The 19,269-nt window shown below is 39.8% G+C and overlaps 1 protein-coding gene across 1 annotated transcript in view; it reads left to right on the top strand.

Moving 5' to 3' along the window:
* Positions 1–19,269, top strand: part of LOC309545338 (smoothelin-like protein 2) — a 176,483-nt gene that overhangs the window by 106,037 nt on the left and 51,177 nt on the right. Inside the window, exons 4-5 of the mRNA XM_082244498.1 lie at positions 543–602; positions 4,884–4,950. Of these exons, the coding sequence (XP_082100624.1) occupies positions 543–602; positions 4,884–4,950 (127 nt within the window). The remainder of the gene's footprint in view (positions 1–542; positions 603–4,883; positions 4,951–19,269) is intronic.

Consider the following 19,269-nt stretch of genomic DNA (forward strand, 5'->3'; position numbering starts at 1 on the left):
ATTGGACATGATCCTGCTTTATTCTTACTATTAGATTTTTTCAAAAAAGTTTATAAAGCTGAATCCTTTCACGATATAAACTACCTTGGTAAACCTTGAAAACGTGAGTATCTGTATACTGTACAGTATAGTATGTGTATATATGTCTGTGTGTGTATGTGTGTGTGTGTGTGTATATATATATATATATATATATATATATATACACATATTGCCTTCTGATATCTGCTATAGAAAAGATAACTACTAAACTAACAAACTGTTGTGGTGGATTGCATTTAACCAATGACTCACACCTGTTCACTCTAGCTAACCCTTCATATTTGGATGTTTCAGCCAGCTTTCAGTAAAAAAATGCAGAGTTTGAACAATTCCATGATGTTCCTCCACATTGCACCGATACACTCTTGTATAGTAGAGTCTTATGGAGCAGGTGTTAGATGGAATGACATCAGTGTAAATACATGCTGCTGACCTGGTTAATTTAAAGGAGTCGTAGTATCTAAACACTTGTATCTCTCTCTGCTTTGTGTAACTGCTAGGTGCTGTCAGGACATGGAATGCCAGCATTGTCAGGACAATGGGTGTAACAACAAACTCCGGTGAGAATCTTCTCATGTTTCTTCTTAATTCTCTGCCGCTAGGCAGGGGATTATCTGATGACATGTGAATATAATCATTAAATATAAACTATTGGGAACAGTGTTGATACCTATGACTTTAATGCATTGCAGGTATCACAGTCCCAGTAGTTAATCCTTGTAAAGTGAAATTTATATATGGAGTTATCATTCAGCAGTCTTCTCTGTTTTCAGTTTACGTCTTTGGCCTGATTTAATGTACAAGAAGCATAGTGCATTAGGGTGACACATGCCAGAAAATATCACTGACAGTCCTGTAAGTGCAAGAAAATATTTTTATAGTCTTTTCTTAAAGTCAACAGGATTTTACACCTGTAGATAAATCAGGCTTTACTATATACATGTTAACACATTTATTAGCTTCCCTCCCATATGTTGCTACAGTAATTCATGACGGATACCCAGAAAGCAGGTCTGGATAATCATTTTCATGTAGATTGTATTCCAATGCATTTTTAAAAGGACCCGGTCACCAAATCAAACATGTCAGTTTAATATTTCACACAAACACGTATTACCTTATCAGGTCATCAGCCATGTTGTAATGTTCACATTCCTCCCTTTTCCATCCACCATAATTTGTGAATGATTCACTTTCTCTTTTGGCTAACGTGTCCTCCCCACCTATGGCTGATCCTGTACTCATGTGCACCTCCTTACACTAATTGTGCATGTATGGGATTTTCTGTCCACCCTGTAGTAAACTGTCAGCTAGAAAGCGCGTTTCTGCTTTTCGCACATGGAAAAGGGTACAACAGGTCCCTTAAAGCGTTATTAAACACAAAAGCAAGCATTTATTATATTGCATCTTACCAATTCTTAGAGGTGATGGCTGCATTTCTTTTTTAGGCTTTCTTTCTTTTTTTTTTTTTTTAACCTTTGTGATCCAGCCAGTAAGTTGAGACAAACCATTTGTCATTGACAGGAGTGCTTACAATGATCATATTTTATTTGTGTAAAACCTTTACCCCCCCCCCCCCCCCCAAAAAAAAACAAAGCTGTTGGTGTAAGAAAAAACAAAGACTTACAGTCAGGTCCATAAATATTGGGACATCGACACAATTCTAATATTTTTGGCTCTATACACCACCACAATGGATTTAAAATGAAATAAACAAGATGTGCTTTAACTGCAGACTTTCAACTTTAATTTGAGGGTATTTACATCCAAATCAGGTGAAAGGTGTAGGAATTACAACAGTTTGTATATGTGCCTCCCACTTTTCCCACTTGGCCATTGCATAACATTCCCCTTCTTTCCCTTAAAAAACTCTTTGGTTGCTTTTGCAGTATGCTTCGGGTCATTGTCCATCTGCACTGTGAAGCGCCGTCCAATGAGTTCTGAAGCATTTGGCTAAATATGAGCAGATAATATTGCCCAAATCACTTCAGAATTCATCCTGCTGCTTTTGTCAGCAGTCACATCATCAATAAATACAAGAGAACCAGTTCCATTGGCAGCCATACATGCCCACGCCATGACACTACCACCATCATGCTTCACTGATCAGGTGGTATGCTTTGGATCTTGAGCAGTTCCTTTCCTTCTCCATACTCTTCTCTTCCCATCACTCTGGTACAAGTTGATGTTGGTCTCATCTGTCCATAGGATGTTGTTCCAGAACTGTGAAGGCTTTTTTAGATGTTGTTTGGCAAACTCTAATCTGGCCTTCCTGTTTTTGAGGCTCACCAATGGTTTACATCTTGTGGTAAACCCTCTGTATTCACTCTGGTAAAGTCTTCTCTTGATTGTTGACTTTGACACACATACACCTACCTCCTGGAGAGTGTTCTTGATCTGGCCAACTGTTGTGAAGGGTGTTTTCTTCACCAGGGAAAGAATTCTTCGGTCATCCACCACAGTTGTTTTCCGTGGTCTTCCAGGTCTTTTGGTGTTACTGAGCTCACTGGTGCATTCTTTCTTTTTAAAGATGTTCCAAACAGTTTGATTTAGCCACACATAATGTTTTTGCTATCTCTCTGATGGGTTTGTTTTTTTTTTTTTTCCAGCCTAATGATGGCTTGCTTAGCTGATATTGACAGCTCTTTGGATCTCATATTGAGAGTTTACAGCAACAGATTCCAAATGCAAATAGCACACTTGAAATGAACTCTGGACCTTTTTTATCTGCTCCTTGTAAATGTGATGAGGGAATAACACACACCTGGCCATGGAACAGCTGAGCAGCCAATTGTCCCATTACTTTTGGTCCCTTAAAAAGTGGGAGGCACATATACAAACTGTTGTAATTCCTACACCTTTCACCTGATTTGGATGTAAATACCCTCAAATTAAAGCTGAAAGTCTTCAGTTAAAGCACATTTTTCATTTCAAATCCATTGTGGTGGTGTATAGAGCCCAAAAGGTTAGAATTGTGCCGATGTCCCAATATTTATGGACCTGACTGTATGTGTTAACCAATAGCAATTCAATAGCGCTAAAAATGCTATGGATTCTCTAATCAGTTAAACAAATTAAAAATAAACAAGGAAGATGCCAACACTGTAATGTGTCCCCTCAAATAAAGAAGAAAGATAATAAAAAATAAAGTGCTATATCTCCTGTGATCATGTGAAATAGCCAGAATACCCCCCAAAAAAATCATATATATTCTCAAATACACATAAATCCAAACCGATTGTGTAGAAGATGGGGCCAAATAAGCCGGGCCAATGACACTATGTGCATATGTTAAATTGTGAATACATTTTACCCTACTGGGTAGTGAGCACAAATAACCAGTGCTGCAAATAGCAACATGCTAATAAGTGAATGAAAAAATAAATATAATTTAATGGAAAAGAAAAGAAAAAACATTGCAATTCTTTATTCTCTTAAAACTGTTGTCACTTCCTAAAAAGTCTTTGCTGGAGTTTAGCTTCAGTTTGTTTAGCGGTTTGTTTAGCGTATCTAAATCTGCAAGACATTCGATTACAATCCCCCCCCCAACTGACAGTACTGTTGTCCAAAGGTCTCTGTGTTGGTCCTTTACCCAGAGTGTAGGTACCCTAGTACAGGAGTTGTTACTGGTCGGATCCCCAGGTACAAACAGAAGGGGAAAAGCCTAAAAAAATGAACGCAGCCACCATATGTACGGATGGTAAGCTACAATATATTACATTTTTGGTTTTGGGTTTAATACTGCTAGGACTTTGTAAAAAGTAATACTTGCATTTTAAAAGACAACTGCACATTTGTTTAAAAATCAAGATTTTATTGAGCCCAGCACATCTATTAAGCAGCAATACAAATGCTATAGTTTTGGGTTTTTTTTCATCACATAAAATTGGATTTTGTCATGATCTGCATATGTTAAAGCAGAATTAAGTAAAAAAAAAAAAAAGCGAACTGGCAAGCTGTTGCAGATGAGATATGCGCTGTCTCTTCTGCAAAAATACAAACTTGCCTGTCTGCAATCTTCTGAGCATGCTCAGTTCAGTGTACATTCTCAGAATGCCTAGTTGATGGAATCCATAAACCTCTGTGCACATGTATGGGAGGTACATTATTTCTCAAACTGGACAATTAAGACGGCTTATGAGCCCGCACCTGGAAGAAGCCAGAGAGATGTTGGTGCCAGTAAGAGAGCTTGTGGATATTACATCACAGGAGCATAGGTATAGGCAGAATTTAGTTACGCTAAATTTGCCCAAAATGGTGGCTGCTTACATCATCACTAAGGCCCCTTTCACACTTATGCGACACGATTTTACCGCGCGATTTTGACGCGACTTTGCCGCGATTTTGAAAGCTATGGCTCAAAACGCAATCAAATCGTGGCAAAGTAGTGCAGGAACTACTTTGAAGTCGGTGCGACTTCAAAACGCACTGATATGAATGGGGCTCATTGAAAATAATGGAAAAGGACTTGTCATGCGATTTTGCGGTCCAAAATCGCGGGACAAGTTGCACTAGTGTGAAAGGGGCCAAACTGACCATCCAGGCACCTGTGATGGAACAAGTATACATGAAGTACTATCCTGTGTTCTACAAATCCCACAGCTAGATCAGCTATTTTGTAATTATTGTTATAAGTTACCTTTCCACTTCAATCTGCAATCACTGTCATTTTCTGAAACGGTCACAAAAGTCTCTTCCTTCCAGTGTGGCCATCTTTATATCGCCTTGGATTTTCATGTTCTTTATAAATGCAGACTATACTATTAAGTATAATCTAGTTTTTGTTATGCAGCGTTGAAATTGTGTCAGATATTTTAAAGATTTGATTTTCACTTTTGCAGAAATGAGCGTAAGTTCGTCGAAAACCACACAAAATTATAACGCTGCAAACTCCCTTATCAGTGAAAGGTAAGTCTTGTTCCTCATTTACTTCCGTTCTTTTCCTTTCTTGGTGTTCAGGAATAGTACCCACCTTTAACAAATGTGTTTTGGAAACTTTGTAATGAGCAGACTTTTTAATAGTCTGCGTATGATGAAACAGCCTTGTAAGATTTGTTTTTTCTGCTTATAAAGGTTCTGCTAAGGCTGGTTTTAATAAAGAATTCTTAAATTGTTTTCATTAGTAAAATGAAGGATGATTGGTAAATCATCTTTGTGTGTGAACAGCCTTCCCTGCCATTCATAGCATGTCCAGCATTTATTGGGATCTGTTAAAGTAAATAGTTTCACAGATCAATAACATTCACTCAGCCATGGCTAGAAAAACCAAACTGTAACCATATGCCTATGAGCAAGGATGTCTTTTTATGGAACAACCACTGGGATATTGTGAAAGACAGGGAAAAGCGTACAGCTTTTTATATTTGTACATCTTTGTAGCTCAAGCACTATTAAAGTGTAACTAAAATCATTTTTATTTTTTTTTTCGTTTTGGATTATTTGGAGATGGATTCGAACCTGTGAGATATTTTATTGCTCTTTGACCCCCCTCCCCCTCCTGGAGATGTATCCTCTTTATTTGTCCTGTTTACCGTTATCATAGAAAGTAAACGAAAATCCCAAATTTTGGGTTGACACCAGAACAGTAATGGAGGGGAAATCTTCCAATGGAGAAAGATAGTTATTCTCTCTTGAGAAGAGGGGATTAAGGAGGATAAGATCAACATCTATAAATACGGAAGTGGTCCATATAGTGAACTTGGTGTTAAGTTATTCACTTAAGGGTCATCACAGAGGAAAAGGGGGCACTCTTTACATCTGGAGGAAATTAGATTTATTCTCCATATATGGAAAGGCTTCCTCACAGTAAGAGCTGAGAAAATGTGGAATAGACTCCCTCAAGAGCTAGTTCCGTCCAGCTCAGTAGATTGCTTTAAATGCACATAATATAACTGGATACTAACATTTATAGGTAACGTTGATCCAGGGAATATCCAATTGCCTCTTGGGGGGATCAGGAAGGAATTTCTTCCCCTGCTGAAGCAAATTAGCTCATGCTTTGCTGGGGTTTTTGCCTTCCTCTAGATCAACTGTGGGTATGGGATTGTGTATATAGGATTGTAAAATATCCCCCCCCCCTTTTTGTTGGTTGAACTATATGCCTTTTTTTTCAACCACACTAACTATGCAACTAGTTCTGGTGACACCTTAGGATTCCCCCACTTTGTAGGGATTTCCCACTTTGTTTTAGTTCAGGGACAGGAAGTGAAAATAAATACCCCCTATGGGATACAGATGGAAAAATGAAACATAATAATAGGAGATAACCCCCCCCCCCCCCTTTCTCTATCCAAAATGAAAAAAAAGCTTTACCTTTAGTGACACTTTCTGTAAATGGTTTATAGACCATTCCTCCACCTCTTATGAAGCCTAGATTTGGTGTCCTATGGAATTAGCCAGGTTCGCAACATACACGTTTCTACTAACATATTTGCAGTCTGTGCAAAAAAAAGCAAAAAATGCAAATTTCTGGTCAACTGTATGTCTGCCAATTTGTTATAGTAATATTGTTTGCATGTGTTGGTGCAAAGGGGATCATATGGTACTTTGAGGTTATCAACTATATTCAATAGAGCTGATGTATACAAAGTGGAAAAATCATACAAATTTGTGCAGATTCTGTTCCTGGTGGCAACTGAATCCACTGTGCTGCTGTACTGCCATTGCAAAGTCATTCAATTCGAGCAATTTACTAGTATAAGGATATTTTGCCATGTTTAAAGAGACTGGATTCAGTAGCACTGCTAAGTCTTACAGATTCCTGGTGGCATGTTATCGGTGTTATTGTGTGACATTACATCTCTGGGGGCAGGTACCCTAACAATGGAGAGAATTCCCTGATTGCTTCAGCCTACTAGTCCTGAAAGATGATTCCCTTTTCCAGACTGCATTATGCCCCTTACTTGTGCCTAAAACCCAAGAACAAAAATATAATTTATTGCATTATGAACCCTTATATGTAGTGGCTGTATTAGTCTTCCTTATTTTTCAGTCTTTTTTTTTTTTTTTCTTAAAATGCAACCTGGTGATACTGCCAGTGCCATGCTTTCTGTTCTAAGGTGACCATACTTACTCATTGTAATATAATGATTGAGTGGCAACGTTGTCACCCTGGACAGAAGGTATGTGCTAGTTTACAGAACACCTCCAATCTCCCTAGCTTAGGTAGAGAACTGAGCAGAGCTCCTTAAACTGAAAATGTAGCAGTGGCATGTTAACAGCTCACAAAGTTTTTTTTTGTTAGTTTTTTTGCACTTATCGAACAGTTAGAACAAAATGCTTTCAATGTATGGAGCCCTAGGAAATAAATGAGATAGTTAGTTAATTATTTTGGTTTACACAAACTTTAAGCTCCAGGCAAGTGACTTTGCATAGGCTGAGATAATGTCCTTAGTTTGCTGCACACAGGAGAGACTCCTATCTCCCATTGATCACTTTAGGTGGCTGTACATGAGTCCCTTTTTTTCGATAGTGGATTCCCCCATCCACACAAGTGAGATGGATAAGGAAATCCTCCCCGCTGTGCTATTGTATCCTGACAGAGGGAACTCCTCTGCTGTCAAAATACACTGATCATCACTGTGTCAAACAAAAATTTTCCAACAAGCCCATATGTTAGAAGTAGATCATTAGATGAACTTGTCATGGATTGAAATGGCCATAGATAATCAAAATTTGGATAGTTACATAGTTATAGTTAGTCAGGTTGAAAAAGACACAAGTCCATCGGGTTCAACCAAAAAAACAAAAAAACGTATTGAAAACCCAACCATTCAATCCCATATACACAATCCTATACCCGTTGTTGATCCAGAGGAAGGCGAAAATAAACCCCAGCAAAGCATGATCCAATTTGCTAAAGCAGGGGAAAAAAATTCCTTCCTGATCCCCCAAGAGGCAATCGGATATTCCCTGGATCAACTTTACCTAAAAAAAAATTTAATACCCATTTATATTATGTACACCTAGGAAAGAATCCAGACATTTTTTAAAGCAATCTAGTGAGCTAGCCAGAAACACCTCTGGAGGAAGTCTATTCCACATTAGACAAAATCTGTTTTCCTCTAGACGTAAAGATAGTCCTTGCTAAAACGGCGAAATTTCGATCCATCTATGGCCAACTTAAGAATGTAACATTTTAGCAAGTCACAAGGACATGTTGCAGCAGGGTCTGATGACAGCATGATGACATGCCATCTATGGGCCTGCATTGAAGTCCAGGAAGTAGATGCTGAGCTTGGATGAATCATGAACCAAGAAGATGCTGGACATCTAGGGAAAAAAGGAACATAAAGATATTGTCAAGGATAAAACTGTGATCTATTTGAGAGGTTACAAAGTTTTACACTTGAACATTACGTTGCATACATAGGTCCATTTTAAACAAAGATCCCCTTGTGTTTGGCCAAATTACTCATTGACTTATTTTCATAGCTTCATGGTCAAATAAACGACAAAGGTGACCAGCGCTATGGAATATCTAAAGTGTAAAAAAACGTAGGTACAGGTGTAAGTAGCCACAAACCAACCCCTGGAGAACCAAGGGCAAGATATGTATCAAGAGAGAAGAGTTTGTGTGAGGCGCTACCTGTTTGAGCAGTTTCTATAAAAAAAAGGGGGAATGGTAACCCCTAACAAATGTGTGTGCACCCAAATAAATCTTACTAAAGTGCTAGAAAAGTGCTGTTGGTGCAGGAGGTGAGTATCAAGCACCCCCCAGAGAAAAAACAAAAGTGCACAGTGTCAAATAAATAATATACGTGACTGCTCATATGATTAAAATATTATAAAAATTCATAAAATATAATATAAAAATTGCCTAAAAAGCAGTGCCAGTGAAATGGGCAAAGATGCAATAGTGGTGAACCAACAGTGTTTAGGAATTTCCAATAACAGTATGCAAACAAAATTCTTTTTATTATATTAGAAACACACCCTGCAAGTGTAATAAATAGTAGTGAATGGGTGAAAATTCAAACCCAAATTATATTGTGAGTGAAGTGCCTAAAAGATGAAATCGGTAACACTCTTACCGAGTATTCCTCTTCTGGGCCAGGAAAGTGGATATGTAGCCACAGAGGGAAAGTTCAAATCAGGGGTTCCTTCAGCCCGGAGGACCACGCTGGGAGCTGCCTCCCTCAGGAAGTATTGATCTGTGGTGCTCAAGCAGAAAGATACGGACCGATCGCATCAGCCGTAGATAGGACGCTGGGACGCTTCTGCTTCCGCGTTCCACGGCTCCAAACCACTCAGACCGGAAGTGACGTTTTGCGTACATAGCTCCGCCCTCCTCCCTACGCGTTTCGTCATCGCTCCAGTAGACGTCTGATGATGAAACGCATAGGACGGAGCTACGTACGCCACACGTCACTTCCAGTCTGAGTGGTTTGGAGCCGTGGAACGCGGAAGCGTCCCGGCGTCCTATCTACGGCTGATGAGATCGGTCCGAAGTGTAAGTTTCTCTGCACTTGCTACTGTACATTATTTGAATTTCTACGCTATTGGGGTCCCGTATCTTTCTGCTTGAGCACCACAGATCAATACTTCCTGAGGGAGGCAGCTCCCAGCGTGGTCCTCGGGGCTGAAGGAACCCCTGATTTGAACTTTCCCTCTGTGGCTACATATCCACTTTCCTGGCCCAGAAGAGGAATACTCGGTGAGAGTGTTACCGATTGGTTTCCTCTTTTAGGCACCTCACTCACAATATAATTTGGGTGTGAATTTTCACCCATTCGCTACTATTTATTACACTTGCAGGGTGTGTTTCTAATATTTCACTGGCACTGCTATTTAGGCAATTTTTATATTATGATATTTTATGAATTTTTATAATATTTTAATCATGAGCAGTCACGTATATTATTTATTTGACACTGTGCACTTTTTTTTTATCTCTGGGGGGTGCTTGATACTCACCCCCTGCACCAACAGCACTTTTCTAGCACTTTAGTAAGATTTAGTAAGATTTATTCTCTATTGATTCATGGTCAAATGACTACACTACCACACGTATGACCAAATCGTAATATAACAAGCGTTGGAATACAACACTTCTTAGCATGTTGCTACTGTATTTTGGCTTTAGGGAACATATCTCATCTCTTATAGTGAGCTATAAATTGCTACTTGTGATATTCCATCCTTTATACTAAACGCAATTAAGCTGTGAGGGAAAAAAAAAAAAATCATCACTCACCAATTTTCTTGCCTGTTACCACAAGTATGTGACAGCTTCTCCGCACCCCGTCCATTGAGATTCCTGTCACAAAGTCACAAAGGAAATGCCACCTCCATTTCTCTTCAACTGTGAAGATAGTAATAACAAAAATTATAAAGAGCACTTCCATTAAATCTATACCATAAAAAGTAGTAGAAACAAAACTCATCACCCACCCTCAAACCAGCTCTTCTGGTTCTTCCAGGTATGATTCTGGCACCCACCTATTACAATTTGTAGTAAAGCAGATGACAGGACCGTCTGATTGATGGCTTGGCCTGAAGATAAGGACAAGTCTTTCTAATAAAATCAATGTCTTTGTGGAAATGTCTACAAATGTAATACATTGTATGCACTGCAGAAGAACAATATATCACTGTGACTGTAATTAGAGGGAAGAACAGGTGACACAGAAATGGCTTCATATTCTTACAGAAACACTGTGCATGAAATACCCTTCAGGCATACAAATATATTAAATTCTTTGTGCATTTTGACAGAAAGGTATAAACAAGCATTGCGGCCCTGCAAATATAATCCTATAATACCCTTTAGTACCCCTGGTGTCAGCTGTAAAAGGGAAAGTATTATTTTAAATGATATGTATAAGTTGGTATATAAAAAAAAAAAAAAAAAATACAGGGTCCAAGACTGATACTGCCAGATGCCAACATTGTACCCAGGTGAAGATTAGCGATGTCATCCTCCCAGGTAAGCCAACACTAGGGCAAACTTCTGCAATGGAGAGGTGATGGGGAAGCATGGGTTGGAAAATATATCTGACTTGGGGTGCTTTCTTTCATTAGAGATTGTCACCTTTACCTGAATTGACAGGTGACAGTGAAATTCTACCATGAGGACAAAAAAATGGTCAAGGCTGGATGTCCATCTTTCATGTAAACTCTGTGGGCAGCTATACACATTTCTATGTATCAGTGGGCAGACATTGATATATTGACCTGCCTATGACACCTGCTTTTCATGAATTAACTTAAGAGATGAAAGCAAACAAGAACGTTCTTTACTGGAAGGGACTTTCAGAACTTGGGTTTTTCCCCAAAAAACAAAACAAAAAATGTATACTCCCCTCTATGCTGCAGCTTTCCCATATTGGCTCTAAAGCTGGCTATACATAGTGAGCAGCCAAATTTTGATCCATGTATGCCCAGGGAGGTTGTGCAGAAGTTGATCTACCTGACAATTTCTGTACAATCACCCTGTTGAATTTTTTTTTGCATGATTAGTACCACAGGCAGTAGTACCATGGCAGCATTGATCTGTGTATTCTGATGGTGGAGAAGTCTCCCTGCTGTCAGAGTACAATAGCTTAGCCAAAGGATTTTTCCATCCATCTCGAATGTGTGGATGGGTGAATCTGGTACTTTTTTTTTTTTTTTTTCCTCCTGCTGGCTGAATGAAAAAAATGGACTAATGTATGAGTTGTCAAAAAAATATACTTGTGGTATATTCCCTGCGCCAATACGGACTGTAGTATAGTGTGGTGATAAAATGTATGTAATGTGCAGCTACTGAGGACAAGATGATAGATGAATGGATATAGCCACTATAATAGGGGCTACCTACAGTGCTTGCTAACAATATATGTGCTATATATTATAATTATTTAAAAACTTTGTATAAATCCTAATTCATATAAATAATATATTCAAAATTCAATAAATGATATGTGCATCAAAATGCTTGTGCAAATATGCAATGATAGACAATTTCTATAAGTGCATACAGTAAACAATACATATAAAGTGCATATAATGAATGTAGAAAGTGCAGGTGCCTCGTTAGTGCTCTACAGAGTCCATACAAATATATAAAGGTGACTTAAGTGATCACAGTTCAAAAGGAAAATTCCTTGTGCAAAAAATCCAATATGAATAAAGTGCTGGTGCTCAATGCATATCTCCCAATCAGCCTTGTGACATATGAGTAGCCTTCCTGTTGGCAGCCACAGTGGCTGCCAACAGGAAGGCAAGGAATTGGAGCCAAGCGGGGAGAAAGAAAAGGTGGGACCTGTCACAACCCAAAGAATGGAGGGACCATACCACGAGTGGGTACCTGCCCTGGCCCTGGTGGCCAATCAAGCATATTTTGGTCTTAATGCTAGCATCTAAGACCAACTACATCTGGTGAGTGATCCATCTATACCTCTATCACGGGGGAGAGTGACTGGCGCTACTCGTATGTCTCAAGGCTGATTGGGAGATCTGCATTGAGCACCAGCACTTTATTCATATTGGATTTTTTGCACAAGGAATTTTCCTTTTGAACTGTGATCACTTAAGTCACCTTTATATATTTGTATGGACTCTGTAGAGAACTAACGAGGCACCTGCACTTTCTTCATTCATTATATGCACTTTATATGTTTTGTTTACTGTATGCACTTATAGAAATTGTCCATCATTGCAAATTTGCACAAGCAATTTGATGCACATATTATTATTTATATGAATTAGGATTTATATGAAGTTTTGAAAGAATTATAATATATAGCACATATATTGTTAGCGAGCGCTGGAGGTAGCCCCTAATTATAGTGGCTATATCCATTAATGTATGAATTGACTAAGAAGTGAGCAATCACATGACCATTGTTCGCTTAGTTCCAGCACTCACGGCAATGCCAGGCAGGAAAGGAGGTGGGTGCAGTTTGCTCTGGCTCTCAGCCTCCCATTTAGAAGCAGAGCCAGCTGTCAGTCAATTAGCTGGGTGAAGTGAGTGCAGACCATAGCCTTCTCTCAGCTGATTCTGGGTTACAGGAGAGCAAAACTATGTGCAGTCCTGTCACTCACAAGAGAAGTATGGCCACAAGACCTTTGGCCATACTTCTTTTAGTGAAACTGAGGAAAGGATAATGCTACACCAACCAAATTTAAGTTTGTAATTCTAAATTTTCTTGATTTTACAAGTATAATGGGAAATACTAAAAATAGCAATCCTTTGGCTAAGTTGATCTTTCTTTCCAACTACTGGCTTCATGGGGTAGAAGACCAGACTACACCACTGATTGCATTTCTCTCTTCAAGTCTTGAATATATAGTGCCTTTTTAAAAGTGCCTTGGGCTTCACTGCACGTGTGTCTGCATTTCCTTTTCTTCTTTGGAATGTTTGCATTTAATCGTATGGAAAGCCAGAGTGACACGGTTACAGGACCCTTGAGTGAAGCAGCTACTTCTAAGGGTTGATGCCTTTTTTCCATTATTTGGTTTACTCTGTGTTTAATTTTCCATTTCAGCCATTTGGAAAATAGGAAAGAAAGGCTGTCAGTCTGTCACTTTTACCTGCACACAATTGCGATTATCACACTGCCATTTCCTAAGCTAAACAGACTGGTCAATGAACACAAAACACCCACTGAGAATTCAAATAAACTGCAAATTCCAATTGAAACTAGCAAAATGTGCTGCAAGAAGAGAATGTTTTCATTACAAATTGTTTGTTGTTGTTCATTCGTTTAGTCATGTCTGACTCTTCATGACCTCATGGACCATAGTGCGCCAGGCTTTTTTGTCCTCCGCTGCCTTCCGGACCTTGCTTAACTTCATGTTCATTGTTTTTATGATGCGATCTATCCATCTTGTTTTCTGTTGTCCTCTTCTCCTTTTTCTGCCTATGTTTCTCAGCATCAGGGTCTTTTCCAATGAGTCCTCTCTTCACATTTGGTGGCCAAATTATTCAAGCTTTAGCTTCAGGAACTGTCCTTCCAGTGAATATTCAGGGTTTATTACCTTCAGGATTGACTAGTTTGATCTTCAAGAGTCTTCTCCAACACCATAGTTCGAAAGCATCAATTCTTTGGCGTTCAGCTTTCACAGCCATAGGCTACTACTGGGAATACCATAGCTTTGACCATATGGCACTTTGTCGGTAGGGTGATGTCTCTGCCTTTTATAATGTTTAGGTTTGCCATTGCTTTCCTCCCAAGAAATAAGTGTCTCTTAATGGCATGGCTACAGTCACCATCTGCCGTGATCTTGGAGCCTAGGAAGATAAAATCTGTCACCGTTTTCATTTCTTCTCCTGTTTGCCAAGGAGTGATGCCTGAAGGAGGAGTACTAGTTACCATGATCATAGTTTTCGTAATGTTCAATTTCAGGCCAGCTTTTGCACTCTCCTCTTTCACCTTCATTAAAATTGTTTAGTTGCATGTTTATAAGATTTATCATGTAGCATGACAGATGTTGGTGATTTGCAACTTTAAGCACCATATTGTCACATACGTAGCCATAATTTATAAAAGCTAGTGATTCCTCCATCAGTCAAAATGTATTTGAATACTCAACACTAAAATCTGTTTGCAGATTATTAACTTGACCAACTTTTGCAATATCAAGTTGAGACCTAAATTTGGGACTTGAAAGGCAAGGTGATGTGAAACAAAGTATTATGATATACTGTGTTGCATATATATATATAATATATTGACCTGGAAAACAGCTGAATGCTCTCCACCAGTGTACTTCTTCATATATCCATCCTGGTTTCAATAGCAGATTAATTTTACTTGAGTAATGGTCCCAGACGAAGTGTCATACAGTAAACCCCCCCTCTCCATTGCGGGGGTTACGTTCCAGACCCAGCCGCGAAAAGTGAAAAACCGCGAAATAGAAAAACCCTATTAAAATGCATTGTAGGCGTGTTTTTTTTACTGTCACTGTACGTGTAAAAGCATTTTAAGGTATTTAAACACACTTTTAAAAGAATAGAAACTGATTTAAACACATAAAAGATACTGAGAGACATAGCAAGAGCTATGGAAAACACAAAAATATTTCATTTTTAATGATTTATATAGTAAAATAACATTACAAAAAAAAGCGTTATACCGGGACCACAAAAACTGAACTGCGATGGAGCGGGGGTTTACTGTAATCCACATTTTCTTTTCAATACCATTTGATGATGCTTTCAGCACTCAGAGAAAAACATACACCTCTTCTTTTTTTTTTTTTTTTTTAAAAAACAAATTCAAAATTTACTGGGTGTACATGCATACCTACAACAGAAATCGGTGTCCTGATTAGTACAATTACCATTGGAAAAATAGATGTAACATGGCCTCAAACATATGTGATTCCGCAGGTATCTGTAAAAATAATTAGTCAGATCTACAAAATACTTGTAGCAGTTGTATTTAGAAAGCAATCATGTTCATGATCTATCTGCTGCCTATTTGACAGCCTCTCTACAGGTGCCCAGTACAGGTTTGTCTGAATACCAAAGAAATGTTTTTTTATTGGTTTCATTTATCAGCAAATTAGTTGCTTCTTTACAAATACATCTTCTTCCCCAGTGCTGCAGATTATGCCAGTATAAATTCAGTCTGTAATATACGTTGAGACTTGTATGGATTTCGCAGGGCTCAGATGGATACATCCACTTTATTCCCAATGCCTCGGCTGTTGGTAATTCTTCTCCCCCCTGGACAGATACTGTAAAACTATAAGTAAGCCTAGGCTTAAAAAAAAAAGTCATAGACCCACCCAAAAGTATGTGCTTTGTGCACAAATGTAATGTAAATCCCCAAATTCATTTAAAGTCCAACATCTAAATCTTCTCTTATGTGATCAATTCTTCCTTCTTCCCTTATAAAAATATTACATTTTCACCAGATATGACCCAAAAAAGACAGTGGATCATGCAACGCATTATGAAATAACCAAATTCTCCAGATATGCTATTTCAGGGCTCAAAATTTCAAGTCATGAGCTACTAGCCAGGCTTTAAGAGTTACTCGCCATTTGTTGCCACACCCAAACCCCACCCTGCTCTGCCCCTAAAGACGCCCTCTATAGAGGACTGCAAATCCCAACAGTACATAATACAGCAGTGAAAAATACCATCAGCGATAGAGGCGCACAATTCCCAGTAACCCATAAAGAATATTGACTTGCAGTGCGCAGTTCATCTGATTCACATGCTCCCTTCCTCTCCTGGTGGTTGTAGTGGTGGTGCAACAATGTTCTTCTTACATCAGTGTCCTCTGTCCCCCCTGCATATCACATTGCCCCCTTTGGATGCCAGAGTGCCCACAGCGTGCCCCCCTTTGGATGCCAGAGTGCCCACAGCGTGCCCCCCTTTGGATGCCAGAGTGCCCACAGCGTGCCCCCCTTTGGATGCCAGAGTGCCCACAGCGTGCCCCCCTTTGGATGCCAGAGTTAGCACAGCGTGCAGAGACCAGTGTGCACTTACCTGACGCATCGGCGGCTTCTCCTCAATCCTCTGCATCTCCCGAGTCCTCCTCCTCCTCCTTGGCCAATGGCAATTGTTCGCCTTTCGGGCCAATCAGGAAACGGGTCTCGGACCCGCTTCCTAAATGGCCAGGAGGAGGATCAGGAGGCTCATCCGTGTGACAATAGCGAATATTAATTCGCTATTGTCACACAATGGGTGGGCTCAGGGCACACTGCTCTGCGCCCCGGGTCCACCCATTTCTGAAGAAGGTCAATGCAGGCTGCGCTGTGAATGGCGGCGGCAGCAGGGGCAGGCACAGGCACTAATATATTCCCTATCCCCATACAGCACAACCCTTATTTGCCATCCTTGTAATTCCACTCGCAAAATGCGAGCAGGCAAGTGGAATTTTTGAGGGCTGTGCTATTTCTTCACCAAATTCGTAGTCCTCCTTCATCCTCATACACCCTAGACAAAATGTTCCCAAAAGAAACAAAACTATATAGTGTAGTATATTCAAAAAAATCTCATACATCAATATAATTGTGCTCACCATGAATTCATGATCATAAAGTTAATTGTGAAAGCATTCAAGTCATTGTATGAATTCTCCGCTTGTGTCACACACCACGGGCTTAATAATGCGCGACTACAGCTGACTCTATATACTCCTCCTTTAAGGCAGGCAAACTTCTTAAAGCTCCTCGTAGTACTCCAATTGACAAAATTATAGAAAGCAAAATTCTTAAAAATTGTTATTTAACCACTTAAGCCCCGGAAGATTTTACCCCCACTCCGACCAGGGGGTATTTTGCGATTCGGCACTGCGTGACTTTAACGGACAATTGCGCGGTCGTGCGACGCTGTACCTAAACTAATTTGGCGTCCTTTTTTTCCCACAAACAGAGCTTTCTTTTGGTGGTATTTGATCACCTGTGCGATTTTTTGATCACGCGCTATAAACAAAAAAAGAGCGTCAATTTTGCAAAAATAGCAATATTTCTCACATTTTTTTATATGAAATTCCCCCCCAAAAAAATGTAAAAATCAAAATTTTTTTACTTTTTCGGCCAATTTGTTTTATGCTACCTATGTTTGGTAAAAAAAAATTGCAAAAAGCGTATTTTGATTGGTTTGCGCAAAAGTTATCGCGTTTACTAACAAAGGGAAAGATTTCTGTCATTTTTGTTGTTTTTTTTTTTAACGTGTAATGGCGGCGATCTGCGATTTTTTTTTTGCGGTACTGCGACATTGGGGCGGACAGATCGGACCCTTGACTGACATTTTTGACACTTTTGGGGTTACCAGTGACATTTCTACAGTAATCAGTGCTATATATATGCACTGTTACTGTAAAAATACACTGGTAGTGAAGGGGTTAACTGTATTTGGGAGGGAGGGGCTGTGTGTATCCCTAGGGGCGTGCTTTCTACTGTGATTGGCTGGGGCTTGAGCTGTATGGACACTGATCAACGGATCTACATACTAGATCCGAGTGATCAGTATCCTAACAGCAAGGAGAATGACAGGTGGCTTGTTTACACAAGCTGCCTGACATTCTTCCTCTCCCCCGCCGATCGCCGAGTGACCGGCGGACATCGGGTCCGCCGGTCACACACGCGGGAGCGGGAGCGCGCCTCCGGGGGCGCGCGCTCGCTCCCTAGACCCTCACAAGCTAGTGACGTAGCCCTACGTCACTTTGCCTGTGAGGGGCTGACTGCCGACGTAGATCGGCGTTAGGCAGTCGGCAAGTGGTTAAGTGTTAAAAATGCTCTCAGAAAAGCAATATCCCAAACAGCGGAATAACAAAGTTGGCTGCTACCGTACTTCCCGCCTGTCACTTCCTTGACATGTTTCGTCACCTGACTTCATCAAAGATTTCTTTTGAAGAAGTCAGGTGATGAAAATATAAAGGAAGTGATGTCAGAGACAGACTGGAACCAGAAGGACAATACCCACGATTTTTCAATTTGAGCATTTTTACCCTCCTATAAGCAGATGTTGGATAATGCTGCACTATGACCTTGATGACTGGCACTGGAGTACTTATACTAAATACACATCAAGAGAAGATCACAGCAACATCATGTCTTTCAAGGCAGAAGACCGTGGAGTTAAAGATGATTTAAAATGCGATGCAGTTGTTTTAGGACCTGTGTACAAAACCTGCATTTACCTTAGATGTGAATGCAGACTGGGAGCATCAGAGAAGCAAATGTCTTTAAACTAAATCTAAAGTTCATACAATATAAACTTTAACATGACGTGGACACTTCTACATGACGTGAACACTTCTATTGGACAGCCAGCAGCGGGGTCCTCTCAGGAGAGAGAAGATGACAGACTTCATCACAGGGGGTGAAATCGGACCAGTGGTCTTGAAGCACCATTGCTATACTGGTTTAGCAGTACTCTGCACCAGAACTTGCAGCAGGGAAATAGACAGGGCACTTAGGTGACTTTAGCGGTCTTTACCAGGTTAGTGGCTTAGAAGGGGGGTGGAACAGAGGTACGGGGAAAAAGTAGTGTGTTCATTTTTATTTTATTTTTTTTCAGATTATTTTTTTTGAGTAAAGATCAACATCATTTAGATAACTTTGTCAACATTTATAATAGTTTTTATGCATAGTTTGTACCTAATATTTATCCATTTAGTCAGCCATATATGCCTATTACACACTCTGGCACTGCTTACTCTACACGGTTGTCCTTTTCTACTCATGCAATGCAAACCCCTGAGTCTGCCAACTATGCATCCTCCCTGTGTGGCTGAAATCTTATCTCAAGCTGTAAAAGCTAAATTCCAGACAGCTGGGATA

This window comes from Pelophylax lessonae, assembly GCF_965119305.1.
Source record: "Pelophylax lessonae genome assembly, chromosome: 2".
NCBI lineage: Eukaryota > Metazoa > Chordata > Amphibia > Anura > Ranidae > Pelophylax > Pelophylax lessonae.